This window comes from Mus caroli, chromosome 4, assembly GCF_900094665.2.
Source record: "Mus caroli chromosome 4, CAROLI_EIJ_v1.1, whole genome shotgun sequence".
Classification (NCBI taxonomy): Eukaryota; Metazoa; Chordata; class Mammalia; order Rodentia; family Muridae; genus Mus; species Mus caroli.
In genome coordinates this window covers 1,002,071-1,027,615 of record NC_034573.1, presented here as the reverse complement: position 1 = coordinate 1,027,615, position 25,545 = coordinate 1,002,071, and the positions used below count along the sequence as shown (strand labels likewise).

The following is a 25,545-nucleotide window of genomic DNA, read 5'->3' as shown; positions in this document are numbered from 1 at the left end:
GTAAGAAAACAGTGATGATACCAGCAGTTCATTAAGGTTATCTACCCCTGCTTGTTGGCCCTGCCAATGTCCCTTAGCACCACTTTGCTCTGTTTCCAATGGGGTCTATTTGTATTCACAGTTATTTCTGATCAAAATACTTATTTATAAGAATTACTTAAATGTGTAAGCATTTAAATAAGTAAATAGATTCCCCAATAAAGGTATAATTTAGTCTAATGCATATTTTTTCATGTGAGGCAGTTATGGTATCTGCAGTCCAGAGATCTGGAGAAATTTTGCTTGACCTAGACCTAAGTGACAAAGCACATGACCTAGGTGGGAGTGGTGTGATCACAAACCCTGGCATGGCAGAACTAGCAAAACCAGGGAAAGAGAAGGACTGCACTGTCTCATGAAATCTCTGAATGACAGAAGGTCCCTGACATCTGGTATTTGGTTTTGTAAAGGCCTCCTTGGACTTCTGGACTCCAAACATATGGGCAAATAAATGACAATTGTTTTGAGCATCCAAGCTCATGCCAAATTTGTTATAGTGGGCATAAGGAATCAATATAAAACAAATCAGGAGAGTTTCAAAAGGTTAAATGGTAGCATCTTGTCTTCTGTCAGATGTGAGCAGAAAGCACATCTATGCCCTCTATCTACCTACAACGATCCTTTCTAATTAAAAAAAAAATCACAGAGTGTGCTACACTAAAAAGTGCCCCTACTTAAGATCTGATGCTTTTCCTCTCCAAATCTCATGTGATCTTTGATCTCCAAAGTCATATGTCAATTGCATTTATAGATGGGGCCTTTGAAGACAGACAGGACTATGTCAGACCATGAGGTTGACTCCCTTGGTAAGACCCGGAAAAGGGTCTTGAATTAGCATACTAACGTTTTCAGGTGAGGGCTCATACTTCCTTAAGACTCTCTTGAGTTCTGTCATAAAAACCCTGGGCATACATGAAAAGGATGTTGGTGCTGGCCTCGCCAGCCTCTAGTTTTTATAGAGTACTTAGTTTGTAGTATTTGGACATAACAGTAAAAAATGATTGAAGCCAATGGGGTCCTGAAAATACAAACTGTGGACCAATGTTTTCCCCTGGTGTATAACTATGTGATGATCTATTAACAGCCCAAGATACAAAGTTGATTTTAATAATCTTATAAAATCCATAGGCACAGACTCTGTCTTCTATTCTCTAGCCTCTGGTATCATGGTGAAATACATACATGTGTGTCTTACACTCTTTTCTTTGTCTTAATGTCTCTTCAGGTTTCCTTACTACACTTTGAGACTCAATTCACACTCATCTTCCAGCTCACTGCCTCTCTTTAAGAGTATCTCACCTACTCTTAAGCCTAGCAGTGCAGCTTATATTTGTTCTCTGTTTCAGAGGAGACTAACCCCTGTCCCTATAACTGTGCACTGGATAGATGCTGAGATCCCCCACTGACTTCTAGCAATCATTCCTCTTGGTTCCTTTTCTAAATGGTTGTATCTGGCTTTGTCACTTGATTTCATTTGAAGCTTTCATTTTGCTTCCTTGTACACAGTGAGCAGGGTTGCCCTGCAGCCTGGGTTCTTTGAGGTTTCTAAGCTCTCTTCTTTGTATATATTCAGTGATGGACTTTAAGCAGAAAATGTCTTCTTGTACACTATTATAAATATTTGAAAGGATATTTCAGAAATGGAATTGTTAGAAATAAGTTTAGGGTTCAGCGAAAGATTTTATCCTCTGTGGAAAAGATTCCCACGTGTATTCTGTCTGAGATTTGGATCCACTACAAACCACAGTGAAGGTTTAAAATTCTTAATTCAATATTGGCTGTCATCAGGGGTCCATTCTACTTGTGGCCTATTTTCACAAAGGAAAGGACACATTAGATTCCTAGATTATTGCAATAAGATGTACTGAGACATCACTTAAATAGCCTTTTGTCATCCTATGAGTTATTAAAAATATTTAAAATATATTTTATCTGTGCATTTTTACCAACTAAAACAGGTTGAACATACTATTGACTGTTATGTTCACTGATACATTTGGAACTGACCACCATTATGGATTTAAAATTCTTGTTTTCCTTATATATTTTTGTTTGTATAACAATGATGAATATTAGTAGTATTTATTGTGGTGTTTCACTACTATGTGGACACAGGAAGCAGTGGTGAAATCATGGTAAGCAGTGTTTCTGTTTTGTCATTTCCTTGTATTTCTGGACTTTTGAGACAGTCACAATATATGTGACAAGTTGTCAGCAACGATGCTCCTCTTCCTGGACTGTAAAACTCAAAACTAACTCTGCCTGTTTTCTGATTCCTGCCACCCAGCTTCTACATTTTCCCACCTTGGTCAACCTCTGATGATCACTATTCTGCATTCAGGTTGACATTCCTTTACTGTCCACATATGGAAGAGAGAATCATTTCTAATTTGATTCACAGGTTGAATGATTATGCTAATATCCAATATTCTGTTAACATTTATAAACATCACAAATTCTATTCTAATTGTAAATTATGCAGACTATTCACACGTGTCAATAGATAACACTTTGATGATTATAAAGTACCTTTGAAAATGCCACAATGATGTGGGAAAGATGCTTCCTGATTTTTGAAAATAAGTTAATAGACTATAAAGAGAAAATTCAGTTAAAGTTGTCATTACTGAGAGGACACTGTATCACTTTGGTTACTTAGACTTTTGTCAATTATTATACCTGTAATACCTACACTGTGATGTAAACACTTGTAGCCTGGATCTGGGTTTACATGGAGAAGATGGAAGGCAAGTATCTAATTTGTCCCTAGCATCTTGAGTTTCTGTTTAGGAGGACGCTGTGAAAGCTAAACATCTTCCCTGTTTGCCCATAGATCATTTTTTGTGGTCATTAACCTCTCAAGAGATCCCAGCTTTCATGAAATCCCCACATACAGTCTGTATTGCTTGCTGCACATAGATTGTAATGTTTGGTAAATCTGATGCTGGTATTTGGGTCACATCAGTGTTCTAATAAGGTGAGAGCTAAGAGCCAAATCTGTCAATTCCTGCCTGTCAGTGGTCCAAGAATTTCTTTCCATGCTTGTTAGAGAAGGTCACTTCTGTTTTCTTGAAAAAGTAGCCATTGTAGATTTGGGATGGGGTTTAGAATTTATAGAATATCTATCGACAAGAATAGCATATCATGTGGGTGTCTCAACAGCTGGTCTCCTTCAGGACAGCTGATATAAGGAAGTAGCACTGTGCCTGTGCAGTGGTAACTTGCTCTCTTTCAGCTTGCTCCACTGTTGCTCCACCCAAGCCATGATGCTCTTCTCTAGCTCTAGAGACTGTCCCTCGAGGGTAGGCAATGTATCATTTGTTATTTATCTATTGATTCCCCCATAGTATGTTTTTCTATCATTTCATTTATGACTTTCTGTCATCTAGTAACTTACTTCCTTGAAATATATTAGAACCAAGTCATACTATATAAGAAAACAAAGTATTGTGAATGATGGTAAGGTAAAATTGATTTTCAATTCTAAAAGCATCACATTTTAGACATGGTACCCATCTGTTATTCCAGCACTAAATTCATGGAAGCAGGAGGAACAGTCATTTAGAGAAACTATAGACTTCAAAAGAGACCCTAAACCAAGCAGAATAAGAAAACAGGGAAGACCACTTGAATTGTATAAACAGGTTTTAAACTAAAAACAATAATTCTAAAAGTTATTTCTTTTGTGAGGAGCTTATGTAACCAACCATCTATTTTGTTTGAAAAGCAAGTCTGTGCACAGAATTCTTGCAAATAAGAGATTTAATTTTTTTCCCCTCTGTTCAATACCATACCAAGATTTACCTTCCAGAGAATCCAGCAGTTCTAATGTTTATTTCCATTTAATACTTTTAGAATTAATTTCTACAGTAGATCGTCCTCTGCCTTGTTTGTAAAGAAGCATTTCTACCTGAAATTACACATGCTCTTATTTAAATAAGGTAAGACAAAACAAAGAACAGAGGTCATGGAGACACATACCTGTAATCCTAGCATCCAGAGGCTGAGAGGGGAAACTAGAGAATTCCTGGTAAGCCTGTGCTACACACCAACATCTTTTCTCTATAGCAAAAAGGTAAATAGTAAGAAGGGGCTTGGAGAACCCTGATTACCTGAATGTCTGTCTCCTGGAAAGAACTCGAGTTTCATTATAAGCACCTACATGAGGCAGCTCATAACAGTCGGAAATGACAGCTCCAGGGGATCCAACATTGTCTTCTGGCCTCTTCAGGTACTGTACTCACTTGCGCACACACACACACACACACACACACACACACACACACACACACACACACACACACACTACAATATTTAGAGATTAAATATAAGAGTTTCTTAAGGTAATGGCTAGCAAAGAAACTCAAGTTAGTGTTCTGTGTGGATGTCCTAAGCAGACAGCAGCTTCCTCCTCAAAGTACATGATGCCTCTAATGGGGACCTGCTGTACATTGCATCTGCCTGCGGGAGCTGGGGTAAGCAAAGGCACGCTAGCAGACTGAACAGCTGATGGATTGTGTGTGTAAGTGGAGACTAGGGTTATAAGGTTCTTCTTCCCATTTAGTTTGCTAAATTGATCTTATAGCTCATCTCAGGTCAATAGAGTGTGAAGTAAAGACAATGGCTTTTTTCATAAGTGAGAGACTTCAGATAGCCACATAATGTTCAAGACCTCAGCCCCAGACCATAACCTCAGTGTGCCACTTAGAGCCACTCAACGTAGCATTTTAAAAAATCTTTCTGCCTTTTGCATTATGAAACTAAATGTGCTGTCTGCAAAGGTACACACCTTTCTTCTCTCCAGTTCACTAAACTTACTGTGACTGCTTGGCTCAGAAGTAGCATCTGAGCATACTGAGTGGTGCCAAGGGCCCTGTCTGCGCTCCCAGAACATTTTGTTCTCCTGTTTCTTTCATATGAGCTCGAGCCACTGAAGCAGGACATTAGAAGTGGCCATGCTGTAATGACTACTCACTTGGAGCTTCCCACAGCATGCCATGTGAAATGTTTCTGAAAGCTTATGGAATTGGTGGGAAAAAAATCATATAGGAAAGCAAATTTTCATCATAATTTAGCACCTTTAGCACTTGTACAACATTCATAATCCATGTTTTTCAAAACAAGAAATCAGATCTTCTGCCAAACCTTTGTCAGGAAAAATAACCTGCCTAAAATATACTAGTGTTGATTTTTTAAAAGAAATATTTATTTCCAATTATAATAAGATTTATAATATTGGTTTTATATAGATACATATACAGATACAGATATATAACCAATTTTATAAATTGTCTGCAATTTTATTTAGGATAAAGTCATGGAAATGGATCCATGCATAACAAGCTTTCATGTGAGCACTATACATAAGGTGAGTCTCTGGCCAGCCCTCAAAGTGAGCGAGCGCTCTGACAACCCAGGCCTAGGAGATACCACTGAGCTGCTCTCTTTTGGACAGAGGAGGAAACTAAGGATGTGACTGCTCTGTGGCCTGTGTTTGCCCAGAAGCACATGGCAGAGTCTGTAAGGCACAGGTTTTTTACCCAAGTCTGTTATGTTCAACTGAGCCTTTGCCTGACTACGACAGCTGACCTGTGATAACTTCACCTTCACTGAATAGAAAATTTTTAATTAGGCCTGGCCCATATCCTCAGTGTGAAAGAAAAATAATTTTAAGGTTGAAGAAGTTTTTAAAAAGCAGTCATTATAAAAACCTAATGTCTTTTTTTGTTTTGTTTTATTTTGTTTTTGTTTTTCGAGACAGGGTTTCTCTGTATAGCCCTGACTGTCCTGGAAGTCACTCTGTAGACCAGGCTGGCCTCGAACTCAGAAATCCACCTGCTTCTACCTCCCAAGTGCTGGGATTAAAGGCGTGCACCACCACTTGCCCTGCTACCTAATGTCATTCTAAATGTAGTAAGACGCCAAAGCTCAAGTTAAGGGTTTCCTGAAGAAAGGTGCCATTTAGAGACTCACTTGACTAACCCAAAGCAACTAGAAAATCCCCTGATCCCCAGACCCAACACAGGTGGGAATAGTTGTGTTTATATTTTGTTTTGTTTTAATACAGATGCTTGGGCTGGCAATATACTTTGATGGTAGGTGAGTAGGTACCATATGAAATGTCCTGGGTTTAATACCCAACGTAGCATAACATCTGGTGTTCAGACACCTATCTTGTTTTCCTGTGTGCGTGTGTGTGTGAACCATCATATGGTTGCTGGGAAGTAAACCCAGGTCCTTGGGAAGAGCAGCCAGTGCTCCTAACCACTGAGCCATCTGTCCTTTATATGTTTTTGTAAAAATTCTGTTTTATTGGATATATTCTTTATTTACATTTCATAAATAAATGTTAGCCCCTTTTCCCAGTTTCCCCCTTGGAAACTCCCTATCCCTGCTTCTATGAGGGTGCTCTCACCTACCCACCCACCCACTTCTGCCTTACCACCCTAGCATACCCCTACAATGAAATATCAAGCCTTCACAGGACCAAGGTCCTTTTCTCCTATTGATGCTCGACAAAGCCATCCTCTGCTACATACATGGCCGGAGCCATGGATCACTCCTTGTGTACTCTTTGATTGGTGGCTTAGTCCCTGGGAGCTCTGGAGCGTCTGGTTGGTTGATATTGTCGTTCTACCTATGGGGTTACAATCCCCTCCAGCTCCTTCAGTCCTTTCTCTAACTCCTCTATTGGGGACCCTATGCTCATTCCAGTGGTTGGATGCCAGCATCCACCTCTGTATTTGTAAGGCTCTGGCAATGCCTCCTAGGAGACAGCTATATCAGGCCTCCTGCCAGCAAGCCCTTTCAGCATCCTCAATAGTGTCCGGGTTTGGTGAATGTATATGGGATGAGTCCCCAGGTAAGGCAGTCTCTGGATGGCCTTTCATTCAGTCTCTGCTCCACACTTTGTCTCCATATTTCCTCCTGTGAATATTTTGTTCACCCTTCTAAAGAGCACTGAAGCATCCACATTTTGGTCTTCTTTCTTCTTGAGCTTCATGTGGTCTGTAAATTGTATCTTGGGTATTCTGAGCTTTTGGGTATCCACTTGTCAGTGAGTGTATACCATGTGTGTTCTTTTGTGATTGGGTTACCTGACTCAGGATAATATTTTCTAATTCCATCCATTTGCCAGAGAATTTCATGAATTTATCTTTTTAATAGCTGAGTAGTGCTTCATTGTGTAAATGTACCACATTTTCTGTATCCATTCCTCTGCTGAAGGACATCTGGGTTCTTTCCAACTTCTGGTTATTACAAATAAGGCTTCTATGAACATAGTGGAGCATGTGCCCTTGTTACAAGCTGGAGCATCTTCTGGGTATATGCCCAGGAGTGGTATAGCTGGGTCCTCAGGTACTATGTCCAATTTTCTGAAGAACTACCATACTCCATATCTCCAGAGTGGTTGTACCAACTTGCAATCCCACTATCAATGGAGGAGTGTTTCTCTTTCTTCACATCCTTGCCAGCATCTGATGTCATCTCGGTTTTTGATCTCAGCCATTCTGACTGGTATAAGATGGAATCTCAGGGTTGTTTTGACTTGCATCTCTCTGATGACTAAGGATGTTGAACATTTCTTTAGGTGCTTCTTGACCATTTGATATTCCTCAGTTGAGAATACTTTATTGAGCTCTGTACCCCACTTTTAAAGGGGTTATTTGATAATCTTACTTCTTGAGTTCTTTTTATATATTGGATATTAGCCCTCTCTTTGGGTAAAGATCTTTTCCTAATCTGTTGGTTGCTGTTTTGCCCAATTGACAGTGTCCTTTGCCTTACAGAAGCTTTGGTCCTAGCCAGATCAATTAGACAACAAAAGGAGCTCAAACGGGTTATAAATTAGAATGGAAGAAATAAAAAATATCACTATTTGCGATGATATGATAGTATACTTAAGTGACCCCAAAAATTCCCCCAGAGAACTCCTAAACCTGATAAACAACTTCATCGAAGTGGCTGGATATAAAATTAAGTCAAATTAATCATTAGTCTTCCTCTACTCAAAGGATAAACAGGCTGAGAAAGAAATTAGGAAAACAACACCCTTCACAATAGTCACAAATATTATAAAATACCTTGTTGTGATGCTAGCTATGCAAGTGAAAGATCTGTATGACAAGAACATCAAGTCTCTGAAGAAAGAAATCAAAGATTTCAAAGATGGGAAGATTTTCCTTGCTCATGAATTGGCAGGATTAATATAGTAAAAACAGACATCTTGCTGAAAGCAATCTACAGATTCGATGCAATCCCCATCAAAATTCCAACTCAATTCTTCATAGAGTTAGAAAGAGCAATTTGCAAATTCATTTGGTATAACAAAAACCCAGGATAGCAAAAACTATTGTCAAAAATAAAAAAAACTTCTGGGGGAATCACCATCCCTAACCTCAAGTTGTATTACAGAGCAATAGTGATTAAAAAAAACTGTATGGTGTTAGTGCAGTGACAGGCAGGTAGATCAATGGAATAGAATTGAAGACCCAGAAATGAGCCCACATACCTATGGTCACTTGAACTTTGACAAAGAAGCTAAACACATCTATCTAATGGAAAAAAAGACAGCATATTCAACAAATAGCTCTGGTTCAACTGGCTATTCAGCATGTAGAAGAATGCAAATTGGTCCATTCTTATCTCCTTGTACAAAGCTCAAGTCCCAGTAGATCAAGGACCTCCACATAAAACCAGATACACTGAAACTAATAGAAGAGAAAGTGGGGAAGAGCCTCTAACACATGGCCACAGGGGAAATTTCCTGAATAAAACACCAATGGCTTATGCTCTACGATCAACAATAGACAAATGGGACTTCAGACACCTATCTTAACTGTCAGACTTTAATTGGCGTAAAATTGGCTAGGATTTATGAGAACTGAAAACTGTCCAGCTCATTCTAGGGGCTTGCCTTGTGGAGAATCACTTGTCCACATAATTTCAGGGACTCACTGGCTACTCATGTGTAGGCACACCAACTCCATGATCATGCTTACCTGTTTGCTTTCTTGGCCTTTAAGGGTAAATCTTCAGTTACTTTAGCAACAAAACGAAGGGCTGGCCATAAAAGAGCAGTGTCCTCCTTAAGAGAGACTGTGTGCTGTTGTCTTTCAGGCAAACGATAGTAACTCATTTGAGCTCTACAGTTGGTATAGACCTGTGTTGGCAGAGTATGCTCTCTCTCTCTCTCTCTCTCTCTCTCTCTCTCTCTCTGTGTGTGTGTGTGTGTGTCTGTGTGTGTGTGTGTCTGTGTGTCTGTCCGTCTGTCTGTGTGTGTGTGTGTGTCTGTTTCTGTGTGTGTCTGTGTGTGTGTCTCTGTGTGTGTGTCTGTGTGTGTGTGTCTGTGTGTGTGTGTGTATGCAAGAACCTTTGGACATTATGTATGCCACTGATTATGTGCATATGGATGTACTCCTATTGGTCTTTGGTATCATCCCAAAAGAAAATATATTACTTTAGTTATAAAAGTACTTCGAAATAAACTGTTTGTAAAAAGCAGTTTTAGGTTTACACTGAAGCTTGGAGGAAGAACCACAACTATTCTACATACCGCCTGCTCCTATACATGCCTGAACTCCTCTGCCTGCAGTCTCCCACCACAGAATGCTCCAGTTATAAAAAGAGACCAACATGTGCAGACATATAGTGATCACCCAGAGATGATTGTTACTGGTACGGTTCTCTGTTTGTGGTGTAGGATCTATGCATTTGGATAAATGTATAAAAGCCTGTCTCCACCACTACAGCATCCTGTAGAACAGTGTCAAAGTATACTAATTAGACCTGAGCCACAAAGTAGCCATGCTTGCCTTGAGGGCACTGAAGCTCATGCATTTCAACCAGTGCCTGATGAAACAGTTTTTACCAATTACAATTTCCTGGGGTGATTTCATTCTAACATTGTGTAAGAAGTTAGGTTGAGGGAAAAACACAAAAAGGATAGATGAGACTCTGTATTTTGATTTATAGCTATCCATGAATCTACATTTTGAAGTGTTTTGTGAAATTCATAGTGGCACCCATCTCTCTCTTTTTCTCTCCCCTCTCTTTGGTGTTGACTAGATTTACATATGCTAATTTACTGTGTCTGAAATGTTTGCAGGTGTTCTTACTGTGGTATGTAGACTGTTCACACCTTACAGCTTACCTTCTCGATTCAGGAATACTCTACTGTCTTAGTCACTGTTCTGTTGCTGTGAAGAGACACTGTACCCAGGGCAGCTCTTTCTTACCCAGGAAAGCACTTACTTGGCACATTACTTACAATACCTCCCATTATTATTATGGTGGGGAGCATGACTGCATTAAGGCAGACATTGCTTTGTAGGAATAGCTGAGAGTTCTACATTCAAATCCACAAGCAACGGGAATTAATACAGAGCACCCCTGAGCCTGGCTTGGGATTTAGAAACCACAAAGTTCACCCTCAGTGGCATACTTCCTCCATCAAGGCCAAACTTCCTATTCCTTTCAAATAGCGTCACTCCCTGGTGAACAAGTCTTCAAACCTATCGGGCTGTGATGGCCATTCTCATTCCAACCATCACAGCTATCTGCTCTTCAACCTACTGGAAAAATTTACACATGTTCTTTGTTTCAGATGCAAGTCTCTGGACAGAGACTGAGAATCCCCACCAGCTCTTTGCCAGCAGTTCCACATGATTTATTTTCTCATCCATCACTTCCATATTGAGCACTTTCTTCTCCCTGCACCTACCTTGACCTCAATTGTATTTTAATTCTTTGAGTATTAGCTGCTTCTTAACATGGCTATGTTCAAGAGGTTGAGCAGCTAGGCCTGGAAGAAGGGGTTCCTGTAGTTATCTCCTCCCTTCTAGAGGGTCCACAGCTTCCCATGGCAGCACCACCAGAGAGAGATGAAGTGTTTAAACCCTCTCATCTATGAAGGATATTTACATTCTAATCTAGTATCTCTATGTCTTCTTTGGACCAAACTTTACTAGTCTATTGTCCAACTGTGAATTGGGTTATTTGTTCATTTATTGTAATATATAAATAATCTATTCTAAAGTTAATTTCTCATCAGTCGATAATTTGCAAACATTTTCCCCATTCTGTGTACTAGACATTTTTATTGGTCCACAGGGAAGCCCGGAGAACTGTTAGTTTCTTTCTCTAGTGATTCTTGGAGCCATCAAATATAGCTTTGTCATTCCATTGTGTGAATTAGCTTGTCAACACTGTAACAAAATACTTGAGATAATCATATTCTATAGGAAAGACATTTATCTTGCTTATGGATAGATCTGGGCCATGACTAGAGAACATAGATTTGGTTCTTTCATGGGTCTGCTGAATGCTAAGGGCAGAGAGTTCATGGCAGTGCAAACTGCTTATTCATAGCAAAGTAATAACAAAGCATGATCAAGGGACTGGGGTACCACAACTACCTTCAAGGGTCTATTTTCCGTGACTTAAGACCATCTCACAGGGCCCCGTCTTCTAAAATCTCTACTTCCTAATGACACTGCTCCCTAAAGAAACCATTAATACATGGACCCCATGAGACACTCAGCATCTATACTACAACACTGACTACCATGTCCAAAGGCAGCTACTGTTCTAAATTAATATGTGTATACACATGAGTTATATACATAGAATAACTTTACTTTTTATTCAAAGATGCTACTTTACTGCTAAGCCAAGATTTTTGTCATATCTTAAGCTCAAAACACAAATGAAAACCAAAATTATTTGCTATTAGGACATGTTAGAAAACTGGAAATGTCATTAGTCCTTCTATGTCACTGCAGACTACTTTTTAAAGGCTCTAGAATGTAACATGCTTGAGTTAATTAACACATTAACTTATTCTTTCAAAAGTTATTGGGCTGGACAGATGACTCAGCGACTAAGGGCACAGACTGCTCTTCCAGAGGTCCTGAGTTCAATTCCCAGCAACCCTATGGTTATTCACAACCATCTGTAATGGAGTCCAATGCCCTCTTCTGGTGTGTCTGAAGACAGCTACAATGTACTCACATTTATAAAATAAATAAATCTTTTAAAAATTATTAAACATTAAACTTGTAAAGAATATATAAAATCCATTTCTGCTTTAGTACATTGACTTTACAAAGGAACAGTGTTCTTGACGCCCAGAATGATCCTGGAATCATATTAGGTACCTGACAGTGAATACCACAGGACTTCCTAATGGAATTACTTGAGGAGAATGAGTGAGCCCAGGATAACTGTGTGAGAAACCAATAATTTAGCTGATGGTGGGTGGCTTCTGGGACTGGAGAACCAAGTAATAGTTTTAGATTTTCATTTAAACTTCCAAAAGAAACAACCCTTCCTAATGACTGTTGCTTTAAGTATTAAAGAAAGCTTCAGATACAGTATTGAAGACTGCTTCAGAATTCATTACTATTCATTCTTATACTTCAGAATGTCCAGAATTCAGCAGTAAGCCAGAAAGCAAGAAAAAGCATACACTTCAGAAGTGTATGAGGAAAGACATAGATCTGATAATTTCCATACATTTATGCATAGGTATTATTGCTAAGAGGAGCTATTGCACAAAACCTCAGAATCCCCAGGACAGACTTTCAGAGGCATTTTATTTTTTTTATAACATCTAAAATCCATACTCATGATTTCTAATATGATATTCAGTTATTAAAATGTTCTACTTTTTCAAAAAGTATTTTTATTTTAATGTGTATTATTATTTGCCAGCATGTATATATGTGCATCATGTCTATGTCTAATGCCCATGGAGTCCAGAAAAGATCTTGACATCCTTGGAACTACAGTTAGAGATGCTTATCAACTGCTATGTGGGTTCTGGGAACAGGACCTAAACCCGCTACAAGAGCAGCCAATGTTCTTCACCACTGAGCCATCTCTCCAGCCCCAAGATATCCGATTTTTCATCAGTAATGTATGCCCTGTACACGCCTCTCAAACTTATCTTATATTTAATAGGGCTTATTCAAAATCATGTATGTGAAATTTGTATATATGTAAACAAAGTAATTTCATGTAAAATAAACAGTCAGAAAACTTGATTTATTATTCTAAAACTAACATTTGTTATCTAGGTGAGTAATGAGAAAATTCAAATACTCTATGACCTTTTCAAGAAGGGTGGGTTTTATTCTCTAAAAGCACTGTAACAACATTGGGGAAGAAAGTGTTTCCTGTAGACACTTTAAATCTGAACCAAGAGACTGGGTTTTTACATGTTTAATTTGCATAAAACCTTTCCTTTGCAAATCTCAGCTCACTAAAGTGTAGACTGCTATTAACATGGGAGACATTAGGTAGCCTTATCTTGCCCAGTCTCTAAAGGCCAGAATTCTAGTTAATGTGAAAAACAGCAGGAATAAAACATTTAAACCTGTTCTTGCTGCAAACAGGAGACTATGCCTGTGACCACCATCAGCTAGGTGGGTGTGACCAGCATCAGCTAAGTCTCCTGCTGACATTCCACTGGGACCATGATTCTAAAGGGGACCTATACTTTACTCCTCTTTACTCCTATCTCTTTGCGTTCTCTTTTCTCTTCCCCCCTTCCCTTTCTTCTTCCCCTTTCTACCTTGTATTGTTTCTTCTTGTCTATGAAAAGATGGAGTCCTCTTTCTATCCATCATTATCTAGCTGGATGTTTTAAGGTAAACACAAATCCTAAACCCTGACAAGGTGTGGCTGTGTTTGTTCTAATGTTGTTGTTGTATTGTTGTTAATCTTATTGCAGATTAACATGCAGATTGCATTTCTTTCATAGTCTGAAAAAGTAGATGCCAAGCTGGATTACATAGGATATATAGCATATTCCTTCTTGGCATACAGACTCTTCCTATTATTGATAGTGTTGTTAGGGCCAAATCCTAGACACTGGCAGCCCTAGCAATGTAGGCTTGGCCGAAGTCCTCAATAGGCAAACTAAAGTCGGAAGGAAAGCAAAGGAAGCTCATTCACTGGGAAGAGGAACAAATAAAGAGCTTGTCACTCAAGTCCTTCTTCTGGGTCCTGATGTGAGGCTTAGAAGTTTAAAATAGAGAGCAAGAGATCTGCACAGCTCAGCATCTTGGTTAAGGAGTGGTCCCAGATACTACTGACACACCATTATTGTCTGGATACAACCTCACCTCCAAAACATTTGGATAAGCTGTCAGAACTGTGTGACATCTAACCCTGGGAGACAAGATTCTCATCTTATTGGAACAAGATCTTTCTGTCTCACAGCAGAGAAGTTCCAATTTTGGGGACCATTGATAGTCTAATCACTCTATCAGGGATATACAAGAGGTTCTCCTTAGAACAAGTCTGTGCATGATGGATAGTCTGCCTTTTCTTCAGTAGATGAAGCAGTTAACAAGGAGCTGCTTATTGCAGTGCTTAACAATTAAAGACGTCTTCTCACTTTTCAGATTCATTAATAAAAATAATAAGATCTACTTCATTACTATTAATGTTTTATTGTATTTTTCTTTGTTTTTCCTCCACACACATGCATATATGCAATGCTCTTGGTTTTTTAAAGGAAGACTGTTGTGAAACTTCTCCTGGAGAGAGGCAAACAAACACCTGGTTTGCATCCCTGGAGTCCCGTGCAGTTTGCTGGCATGGTGGCTGGGTGAAGAACCTCTCTAGCAGGAGCTACTGTACATCTCTTCATGGGCAGAGCCTTCATCAGGTTGTAAGTTGAATATGTGAGACCCCCTCTTTTCTCCCTGAGGGAATGTTTCAGTTCTGAGGACATAGCAACCCAGCAAAGGCAAGGGAATATAGTTCTATAGACAGGCAAGAAAAAGAAGCATTTACAGAGGCGTGGAGCACAGAGGGCATATAACTCTGAAATTTCATGATCTAGAAGTGTTATCAAACTTGGGGCTACAACCTATGTCCAAAGTTAGGTCAAGTAACAATCCTTAAGAATCCAATTAAAAGATACATATTAAAAGTGGAAAGCAAAGAGTGGAGATTATTCAGTTTGGTTATACGGCATACAGGGACAAAGAGATTCAGTGTCTGCCCCCCTGCACTTCTGTCTTTGGACTTAAGGAAGATTAAAGTTCAAATAGAGGCCAAGGATATAGAGATATGAGCCATCATGGTGAGTCATCATGGTGAGCCATCATGGTGTGGCTCTGCCCATGAGTGATCCATCATTGGTTGCTCTTCACTCTCATCCTGCTAGATGTTCTGACAAGTTTTTAGACCTGTGTGAAATCTCTTTCCAGAGACTCTACCCTCAAGCTGGCACATTTTCCTTCTTTTAGCATGAGATTCCTGGGGAAATTCCCACTTCTTGGGGTCCATCATTTCAATTGCTTGAAAGACATATGTCTTTTTAGAGATACTTCAGAGTCTAATGGTATGTGATTTGAGGAGTATATGCTTAATGCATGCAAGGTGATGACTTTTGTCCTCAGTACCATATGGGGTATACACACACACAGAGAGACAGATATACACACACATACAGACACATATATGAACATACATAGAAAGAGACACACACTCACACAGTAACAGACACACACACACACACACACATACAAACATACACACACACATACATGCACATACACACAAAGAGACACACACAGAGGCAAACATAAACATACATACACACACACACAAACATAGAATTTATCCATAAATTGAAGAAGATGCTCTAAGAATCAAGCAAAATAGAATCATTTTTCCACAAAATTTGATCTTGAGTTTTTTTTTTCCTTAGGACAAAATGTTCATATCTTGAAATATCAAATCAAGTTGATGCAGTGTGTCTCAGAGGCCTGGAGTACTCAGCATGTTCTAACTTACAAAGTGTGGGTGATTCATGATCTCTTTTCTTTATTTCCTACATCAGACTCACACAGTGCTACTGCCTAATGGTATTGACGTTTTTTTACAGTTATGCTTTCCAAATTGACTTTAAGTTTTTATGCAACAAGAACTTACCTTGTAAGAACAGCAAGCTTCTGATGGCTGCAAAAGGATCACTGTACATTTTATAATAGACTTTCTGTAGGTAAAGGGATAATGTGTCTCTTGTTTCCCTGTTAGATGCAGTGATGTGGGAGCTAACACATACTGGCCTGGACTGGTTAGGGGGATCTATATGGATATAAGAGTTTAAGTCAAGTCATTTCTTCATGAAAATACAGTTGTAACAAATATCCATCGATACATCATGTTGAGGCAACATATTCTTCAATAGAACTTATTGCCAGTATTTAGATTTTTGTTCTACTTTTGACGAATACATTCATAATGACACAAGACTCAAGTCTTCTGATGTAAGGTGTTGTTGTCCTTTAAAGCAATTCTACTAAAAAAGGTAGCAGAATTAATAAAGCCACAAGAACACTTTGTTTCCAGTAAGGATTAAACTTGTTCCATTTTGTCCTCTGTGGTTGTTGACTGATTTCTGTATCTACATCATTGGCTCCAGTGGGAGTCATTTTCTTTGAAAGCTATTGTCCTTGTTTATTTTTCCCTCAGCTAATTCTCATCCAATCTCTTTGTCAGAGAGATCTGCCAAATGCTTCATTTCTTTTGTTAATGAATATAAACAAAAGCAGACAGTCTGGTTTAAAAAAGATGAAAACTAGGTATCTGAGGACTTTGGTGTTAAGTCCTGCCACTAGCATACTGTGTACCCCCACACATTTGATCCATCTTAAGCAATGTTTCAGTTGTCAAGGCAGAACTAAATAATTCTAAAACTATAGGTTTTGTTACCATTGCACTTTTGAGTAATAGATATCCTTAGTGTGTGTGTGTGTGCACTCAGATAAAACAAAGGTGCAAGTCGAAGGTGTAGAAATAAGGAATACTCTGAGACTTGCTAAGCGTAAGTTTAAGTCCCAGCTTTTAAAGTCGTTTTGTTTTAGCAACTCTTTTCTTTAGAGGTAACATTGAGATCAATACAACTACACAAGTCAGCAGCAGAATAGGTTGGACTTGTGATGGTTAGAGTTAGAATGGCCTCCCATTGACTCATAGATTTGAATGGTTGGTCATCGGGGAGAGGCACTATTTTACAGATTAGAAGCTGTGGTCTTGTTGGAGGAAGTGTGTCACTGCAGGATGGACTTTGAAGCTTCAACAGCCCAAGCCAGGCCCAGGGGCTCTCTGTCTTATTGCTGTCTGTGCTTTGTATATGGAGTTCCCAGCTACTTCTTATTTGTCTGCATGCTGCTATACTCTTGCCATGATAACGAACTAAATCTCTGAAACCGTAAGCAAGCCCCAATGGAATGCTCTCCTTATAAGAGTTATATGCCCCAGTACAGGGGAATGCTGGGACCAGGAAGTGGGAATGGGTGGGTTGGGGAGCAGGTTGGGGGGAGGGTTTAGGGGACTTTTGGGATAGCATTTGAAATTTAAATGAAGAAAATATCTAATAAAAAAGTTTAAAAAGTGAGCGTAGAAGAATGCAGGAGAAGGTTTTTCATTGGAATATACGTTGCACATTTATGGCGATTCTGAGTGTGAGGGCAGACTTCTGCCAGGCTCAGCACAGCCTTTCCGCTGACAAGTGAGCTTGGGGTTATACGTGCCATAATTAACATTGCCTTGATGACTATGGCCTCAGAAGTAGTAGACTTTTTTTTTAATTGCAAGCATATTCTTTTAATGACTCCAGTAAAATTAAGCATCATGTAAACAAAAGTGGAGAAGAACCTACACTTTTAACTTGTCTCACAAGTGCCTAAATGTAGTATAAAGGCTGCTTAAATTTTGTATGTAGTTGGATTTTTTTTTTTGAAGCTGAAGGTATCCATCTGCAGACATTGAGGCTCAAGTTGAATTTGGATTCAAATGGATTCTTAATACTTCTGTGTTGAAGAGAGAAGCTTCATAAGGGACAAGCAAGTTGAATAGAGAAAATAGTGATCAGTAATAGGCATTTTAGTGGTCTTTCTAATGTTTTCTGCTGTGAAACATTTCAAGATTTATTGTTTTCCTACTCCCCCCATTTTTTCCCATCACACTCACATGCACGCTTACACTTTTATTTGCCATAATGAACCGTCCAGGCCCTGTGGAGATCTCTTATGAGAACATGCGTTTCCTGATAACTCACAACCCCACCAATGTGACTCTCAACAAGTTCACAGAGGAACTTAAGAAGTACGGAGTGACAACTTTGGTTCAAGTTTGTGATGCTACATATGATAAAGCTCCAGTTGAAAAAGAAGGAATCCACGTTCTAGATTGGCCGTTTGATGATGGAGCTCCACTCCCTAATCAGATAGTAGATGATTGGCTAATCCTGTTAAAACCCAAATTTCATGAAGAGCCAGGCTGTTGTGTTGCAGTGCATTGTGTTGCAGGATTGGGAAGGGTCCCCGTGCTAGTCGCACTTGCATTGATTGAATGCAGAATGAAGTACGAAGATGCTGTTCAATTCATAAGACAAAAAGGAAGAGGAGCATTCAATTCCAAACAGCTGCTTTACTTGGAGAAGTACCGACATAAGATGCGATTACGCTTCAGAGATACCAATGGGCACTGCTGTGTTCCGTAGAAGTAGAGGAAGGCTGGCTGGATCGTAGCATCAGAGGGAACTCTTGGTACCTGGAAATGTGAATCTGGATTCTTACCTGTGTCATCAGAGTAGTAATGGATTCAGTACTCCTCAGCTCCTAATGATTGAGAAGAAGGCAAACCATAAAGAAATCCCTCTATTACACAAATAAAATGTTTAAGAAAAGAAAAAAGAAAGGAAAGGGGATTAATTTAGTGAAAGATGATTTTGCTCCTAGTTTTGATTTCTGCCAGGATTGAATTATTTCAAAGTCTCCTGTGTTTTTTAAGCTTTTTAAAAATAGATGTCTGAGGAAAACCAGCAGAATATTAACCAGTGTGGAGCCAGTGGTTGGGGAGCACACACTTCCATTATGCTTGGCACATAGGTCTCCTTGTGGTGGATCTGGGGGAGGTAGATTTTCCTCATCTCTCTTCCTGCCTCCCTCCCTTCTCTTGATCCACGTAGATGGAATAGAAAGCAGCCTTTGTTGCTGTAGATGTGAGTGTGTCTGGCAGCCTTAAGCCCACCTGGGCACTTTTAGGAAAAAAACAAAATAAATACATTCATACATACATACATACATACATACATACATACATACATAAAAATAAAAGCAAAGAAAAGGCAGTGGTGCATATATTCTGTGGTCCAGGCTGTTTCTAGTCTATTGATGATGGATGCTTATATTAGATTTTTGGTTTTTTTTTTTCCTTGTACCCCTGATCTACCATTAGGGTGTGGAAGGTAGCCAGGAGCCTTTGGTTTTATAAATGGTGACGAAATGACATCCTAAACACAGTCTTTCTCCTATAATTTAGCTGAGAGAATCCTTTTTCCCAACAGTGAAACAAGTAGGCCTCCTAGAAACTTTATTGCAGAGATGACTGGAGGCCATTGGTGTTTCCAGGAGAGTTAGCTGTTTCTTCAAGTGTAGAACTGTGGATTGTGGATCTGCTATCTAACAATGTCATGGAAAAGTGGTATCTTAAAATTTCAGGACCGATTTCAGAAATAGTCAAAGGAGCAACAGAACATTCATAGTATTTTGGTCTTGAGAAATGCCTATAGTTTTCCAAATTATTCTTGTACAGTTTTATTTGTACAGTTCAGTGTAACCACCTATCACCTTGTTAATACTAGATTCTCCTGAGATTCAAAAAGAAAACACACTGTCAGAGCTAGCCTTGCCTAGTGAGTTTGCGACCACAGGCTGTAACAGGGTGGAAGAGCAACAGTAGGCAGCCCAGTGAACAGCATATGCTCACGGCATCATGTGGAAGTGTTGTGGGTTCTCTGCTCAGTGTGCTGATACAGAAAAGCTGTTTTTCCATATTTGCGGAAGGCAGTTGACCAGACAAAGCAAATGGAGGGGCACCTCTGTGTACCCTCTTCACCTAAGTGTTTATAACCAACAGTACCTTGCTACAAGCCTTGAGTGCAGCCATCACTGGATTTTGATTGTTAGGCAGGTAGGATGGATGACATCTCATTGATAGTACCCAGATGTTGGTGGCTTTCTGAGTTGCCTGTTTACTGTTGATGCAATTGTTTTTTTTTTTTTTTAAAGATTTATTTATTATATGTAAGTACACTGTAGCTATCTTCAGACACTCCAGAAGAGGGCGCCAGATCTCGTTGCGGATGGTTGTGAGCCACCATGTGGTTGCTGGGATTTGAACTCTGGACCTTCGGAAGAGCAGTCGGGTGCTCTTACCCACTGAGCCATCTCACCAGCCCCCGATGCAATTGTTTTGATTTTTAACTAAATGCAAATACCTTCCTGCCTCATCCCAGAAAATGAAAAATAATGCTTTTGAAACTGTTTCTAGAATTTTAAATTTGAAAAATGATGATATAATCCAGAAATTCTTACTTCAGAGCATGACAATAGATTTCTTTAACAAAGATTCAAGATCAAATTTCTTTCCTAAAAGTTTAGGTTAACTGTTGACTCCTCAAGGGTTTTGATCAATACCACCCAAACCTTTTCCACTTGACATGCTAGAATTTTGGTGTGTGTGTGTGTGTATTTGTTCACAAGCACAATATCTCCCATGGGGGTCTGCATATGCAGGTGTCCATCACCATCAGCCTGCCTGAGATAGTGTCATTCCTGGTTCTGGGGAGAAGGGTGTGTGAAAAAGAATAAAGCAGCCCTTTGTTTTTAAAGAAGACTAGTGTTAATTGTTCCCAGAACTGGGCGTTTTTTTTTCCCCCTCAAAATTAAAACTCTTTTTCTTTTGGATTTAATGAAGTATTGCTAACTGGAGCCAGTTTGACTTGTGAGAGAGGTTAAACTGACAGAAGGTGTGCAGCCTGACTTACAACCAAACCCTGAACCCTTTTGAAGAACAATAAAACATATTTTACATGAAAAAAAAAAGTAAAAAAAAAAGAGTTGTCTTGGTTGTGGCATCTCTTCACAACTATAGAACAGTGCCTAAGATTTCTTCTATTGTTGAGATTCTGGGCAAGATGTGTTTAGGGTCTGAAGTATAACATATTTAGAGTTCATATTAATGTACCTTATTAGAAAGCATATTGTATATTGGACTGAAATCAGAAAAAAAACAAATTTGATGTGCTATTGTATTCTTAACATGTTTTATCTTGAGTAGATTAATGAATTCTAGACATATTTTACTGTAGTAAAGTAAGTGTAATAAAAAGACGAAGTGGTATGTTGGTTATTGTCAAAGTTCTCTTTTGTTGCTATATACATAGAGCAATCTACCTTACTACAGCCATTTCGATAAAAATCAGTAATGCTCCTGACTTCAAACTATAGTTGGTGCTGATGAGTTAAAACTTAAGAAGAAAGAAGAGAAAAGAAAAGAAGAAGAGAAAAAAGAAAAGAAAAGAAAAGAAAAGAGAAGAAAAGAGAAGAAAAGGAGAGAAGAGAAAAGAAGAGAACTTTCTGTTAAGATGGAGTCTTAGGGTCTGCATACTACATCCTGCCTGAAATAATTCTTTAAAAATAAAAAACAATATTTAAGAAATGGTAGTTCTCAATGCAGTGGTTATTGGATTCTGAGTAACAGCAATTTTTGAAATATGGATTCAAGGTAAGTCCTAGCAGCACCCAAGTTTATAAACCTGAAACAACTTGTAGACTGTACACAGGGAGAAGAAAGGCAGGTGGAGTAACAGATTTCTGGAGTTAAGCTTATGAAATGGAGAACACAGTGGGAAAATGATTAGCTAAGTTCAGAAGACAGGGTTGGAGAAAAACACTGGAGTTTTAATTTCAGAAAATTCTAATGATCTTCAGAGTTTCTCTCAAATAGCCAACACAGCTTTGATCATCCAGTACAACTGAAGAAACAAACTTAAGGCTGGAGAAAACCGACAGAGTTGAGTAGAAGTCAGTAACTAACATAACACAGACTTTGATATAATGCCTGTTCCCATGAGTGAGAATGGAAAACTTCCTTGGTCGTAGTTCTTTGGGGAGAGAACTTAGGAAGGTCTTGACTTTGAAAACAGCATAAACATCCCTTGAATGCATATCATTCTAGTCCTGGTTGATGGAAGTATTCAGTAACTGGTAAACATAGGAAAGAATAGGCATCATCAGGACTGTTCTGTCTCCCTGAAAAGTGCTGCAAAAACTGATGTACCACAATTGATGATTTCCACTGCATAGTAAAGAGGAAAGAATCTCACAGACACAGAGTAATTTAAAAACACCACATCTGAGCAATAGAAAGAAGTAAAAAGGACAATGAACTGGCATAAGCCCAAAGGACTCAGAGCTATAACAAAAACCTACCACTCCTACTGTTGGAATTAAAGAGTGTGATGAGAAGGAATGGGGTTGAAAATTTATTTGAACAAACAAAGGCTTCTGATTTCCTTGATATGGCTACAAACAAAACCTTACAGACTGAAAAAAATGAATGAACCTAATAAGCAAATAACTAAATGTGATAGATTCTAAGATATACCATAGTGAATTTTCTGAAAAATAAGGAGAAAGTAAAAGACAGCCACACTGTAAGGTCTCATTAAGTGAAAGGCTTCCAGAGTTCTCTAAAGGGCAGGTGGTGGAAGCAAACATTGTAACACTTCGCTGTGAACAGGAAGTACTTAGGGGAACTATATTGTAAATAAAAGGGACATAAAGGGAAATAGGCTTTTATGTTATGGTTATATAATTCAAGAGCTAGAAAACCCAATAACATCACTATGCAAAGAGACATGTTCATAAATACCATAAATAAATCATAAATAAAGAAGGTTTATTTTTTGAAAATTTCCACAGACATATGAAGAAATAAAAGGGAGGAAAAGCAGAAGCAATAACAAAAAATAAGATGATGACAAAATTAATCTGAAGTAAGATGAGGTTATTTTTAACATTTCCATGATTACATGAAATGTGGATACCTGAAATATATCACTTCAACTTGATGTTGGTAGAACCAGAGACTGTGACTCTGCTGTTGTCACAAAATGTCTTGTTAACTACAGTGATGTACAGAGGGTGGGAATAAAAGGATGAAAGAGCAAAGACAATACAATTGTGAACTCTAAAAGAAAAGACAGGAATGGATCCATTAATATTAGATAGACTCCAGAATTCAGACAATTACCAGGCAGAGAGAGTGATATTACATAAGGATGAAAGGGTCAATCTACCTAGACACTGCTATCCCAGATAGTGTGTATCCAGGCAACAGAGCTGCATGATAGCTAAGCTAAAATTAAAAAAAAAAAAAGAAAGAAAGAAAGAAGAAATCCACAATTATAGCTAGAGTCCTTAATATTCTTTTTCACACAATGAAAAGAGTAACTAGACATCAGCAACCAAATTAATCAATTAATCTAATCTGTGTTTGCAGACAGCTCTATCAAAACCCAGCAGGACAGATGTTCTTTCCAAGTACTCACAGAAGATGTATTAAAACAGAAATTAGAACATGAGACCCATCCAAGAGTTCTATATACTGTAAAATTATCTTTTAAAATTGGAAAAGTTATCTTTCCTACTTACTAAACATACTCTCAGCATTAGGATGAGACTGGACTAATGCAGCATTACTGGGCAGACTTTGGTGAGAGGTTAAACTACAGAGAGATAAACACATGTGCCAATCTTGCCCACACATCCTATTTATACATGGCTCAGAAGATAGCAAGATTTTATATTGAAAACCTAAGTATAACAAATCCACGAAGCCTCAAACCATTATCTCTGCTTTACAGGAATATGGCCAACCCAGGTTGTACATTTACAACCCAACACAAACACTAAAGCAACCATATGAAATGTTACACACACACACACACACACACACACACACACACACACACACACACGCACGCACGCGCGCGCGCGCACACACACACACATACAAAACTCACCAAGGAGAGAATCTATAACCAGAAACACACTCAGGAATCTTAATGGAGATGAAATAGAGAGGAGGAACAAATAAAACTTGGAAAGTTGAAAATGAAGTCACTTTATGGATTTAAAATTAGTAACAGTGATAATAGTAACAAGTATCAATACCATAGTGAAAAGACTGTTTTATAACAGACAATACAAGTTCAACTATTTACAACTGACAGAAAGAGAGCTTCTCATGTAAAATATAAGAAGGTTAAAAGGACAAAATAAGATACATTATGCTAACATCAAAGAAATATGAAGCAACTATCTTGATATAAAGTAGCATACAATTCAAACTGCAATCACCAGGAATAAAGTGGATCCTGCCCACTGGGCTAAAGGTAATTTTATTATGACGGCGTAATAATACTAAACATTTGTGAAGCAAAGATACTTCAATAACCAAAACAGATCCAATTTCAATCTATATAATTGAAAGAACAACCTACAGCCTGAGAACCCAGCATGAGTCACCAAATGGATAAGAACAAAAGATTCAGGAAAGTACAAAAGACCTGTGCAAACTTTTCCACCAACAGGGCCTAGTTTATAGTTCCTGAATATCTTAGCTGGTGTTGGCTGAATACACTTATTTATTAAGTGGATAGAGAACATTTCAAAGCTTGGTAATATTCTGTGCCATCCAATGAGTGTCAATGAAGAATTAGAGTTATATAAAGTATGCTCTCAGACTACAATGAAATGAAGCTAGAAATCAATACCAATTCTCTGGAAAATCCCCACGTACTTAGAAAATAAACAGAACACTTATAAACAGCTCATTGGTCAAAGAAGAACTCAAAAGAAATGTTAAAATGTGCTTTTGAGGTGAGTGGAAATTTAAAAATAGCATGCAAATTTGTGGAATGTGCTAAAGTATTAAACAGAAGTTTATAAAATCCTGTGTTATGGAAGATTCTAGGAGCCTAGTTAGGATAGAGACCATTGCAGAAGTCACAATTAGTCAAAACTCAGAGAGCTAGCTGACTGCAGGGTTCCTAGCCCCAGCTTTTACATCTGTAATACAAACATACACCTAATTTTCAGGGGACATCTGGGAAGAAAAGGGAAAAAATGGTAGGAGGCAGGCAGTTGGGGAGCCTGCTAGGAGACTATATATTTTACATATGGCAGAGAAGCTGCACTCATGAAATCTTAATAACATGTATGTGATGATTTGAATATGCTTGGCCAGTAAGGATTTGTAACGTTGGGGTGTGGCTTGTTGGAAGAAGTTTGTGTAACCTTTGAAGTTCCACCCAGGTCAGACTGTTATATACTATGGAACTTTTGAAGTTGGATGAAATGTATTTTGCATTATGCTTTGTTTAGGTGTGGTGCCTATAGACTCATGTGTTTGAACAAACCTATGGGAGTCAGGGAATAAAATGTGGTGGTTTGAATAGTCTTGGTCCATAGAGAGTGGAACTGTTGGGAAGTGTGTAACCTTGTTGGAGAAAGTCACTGTGAGAGTGGACTTTTGAGGTCTCTAGTGCTCAAGCTATGCCCAGTATGCTACAGCGTCTCCTTCTGCTGACTCTGATCAAGATGTAGCTTTTCCCCCAGCACCATATCTGCT

General features: G+C 38.7%; 1 protein-coding gene across 3 annotated transcripts; it reads left to right on the top strand.

Annotated features, from left to right (window-relative positions):
• Positions 1–18,061: 18,061 nt before the first annotated feature.
• LOC110292363 (protein tyrosine phosphatase type IVA 2-like) lies at positions 18,062–18,586 on the top strand. Of its 3 annotated transcripts, none has more exons than XM_029476786.1 (2): positions 18,062–18,156; positions 18,250–18,586. In XM_029476786.1, the coding sequence occupies exons 1-2, from the start codon at positions 18,062–18,064 to the stop codon at positions 18,563–18,565; spliced, it is 411 nt and encodes a 136-aa protein (XP_029332646.1). In that variant the 3' UTR covers positions 18,566–18,586. The 3 variants fall into 3 exon arrangements, with proteins under 3 accessions (XP_029332646.1, XP_029332645.1, XP_029332644.1); XM_029476785.1 differs by having other exon boundaries at positions 18,062–18,390; positions 18,454–18,586; XM_029476784.1 differs by having other exon boundaries at positions 18,062–18,586.
• Positions 18,587–25,545: the final 6,959 nt, after the last annotated feature.

Bases quoted from the DNA above. Each gene is read 5' to 3' on its own strand.
- LOC110292363 (XM_029476784.1), top strand. From the start codon at position 18,062: ATGAACCGTCCAGGCCCTGTGGAGATCTCTTATGAGAACATGCGTTTC.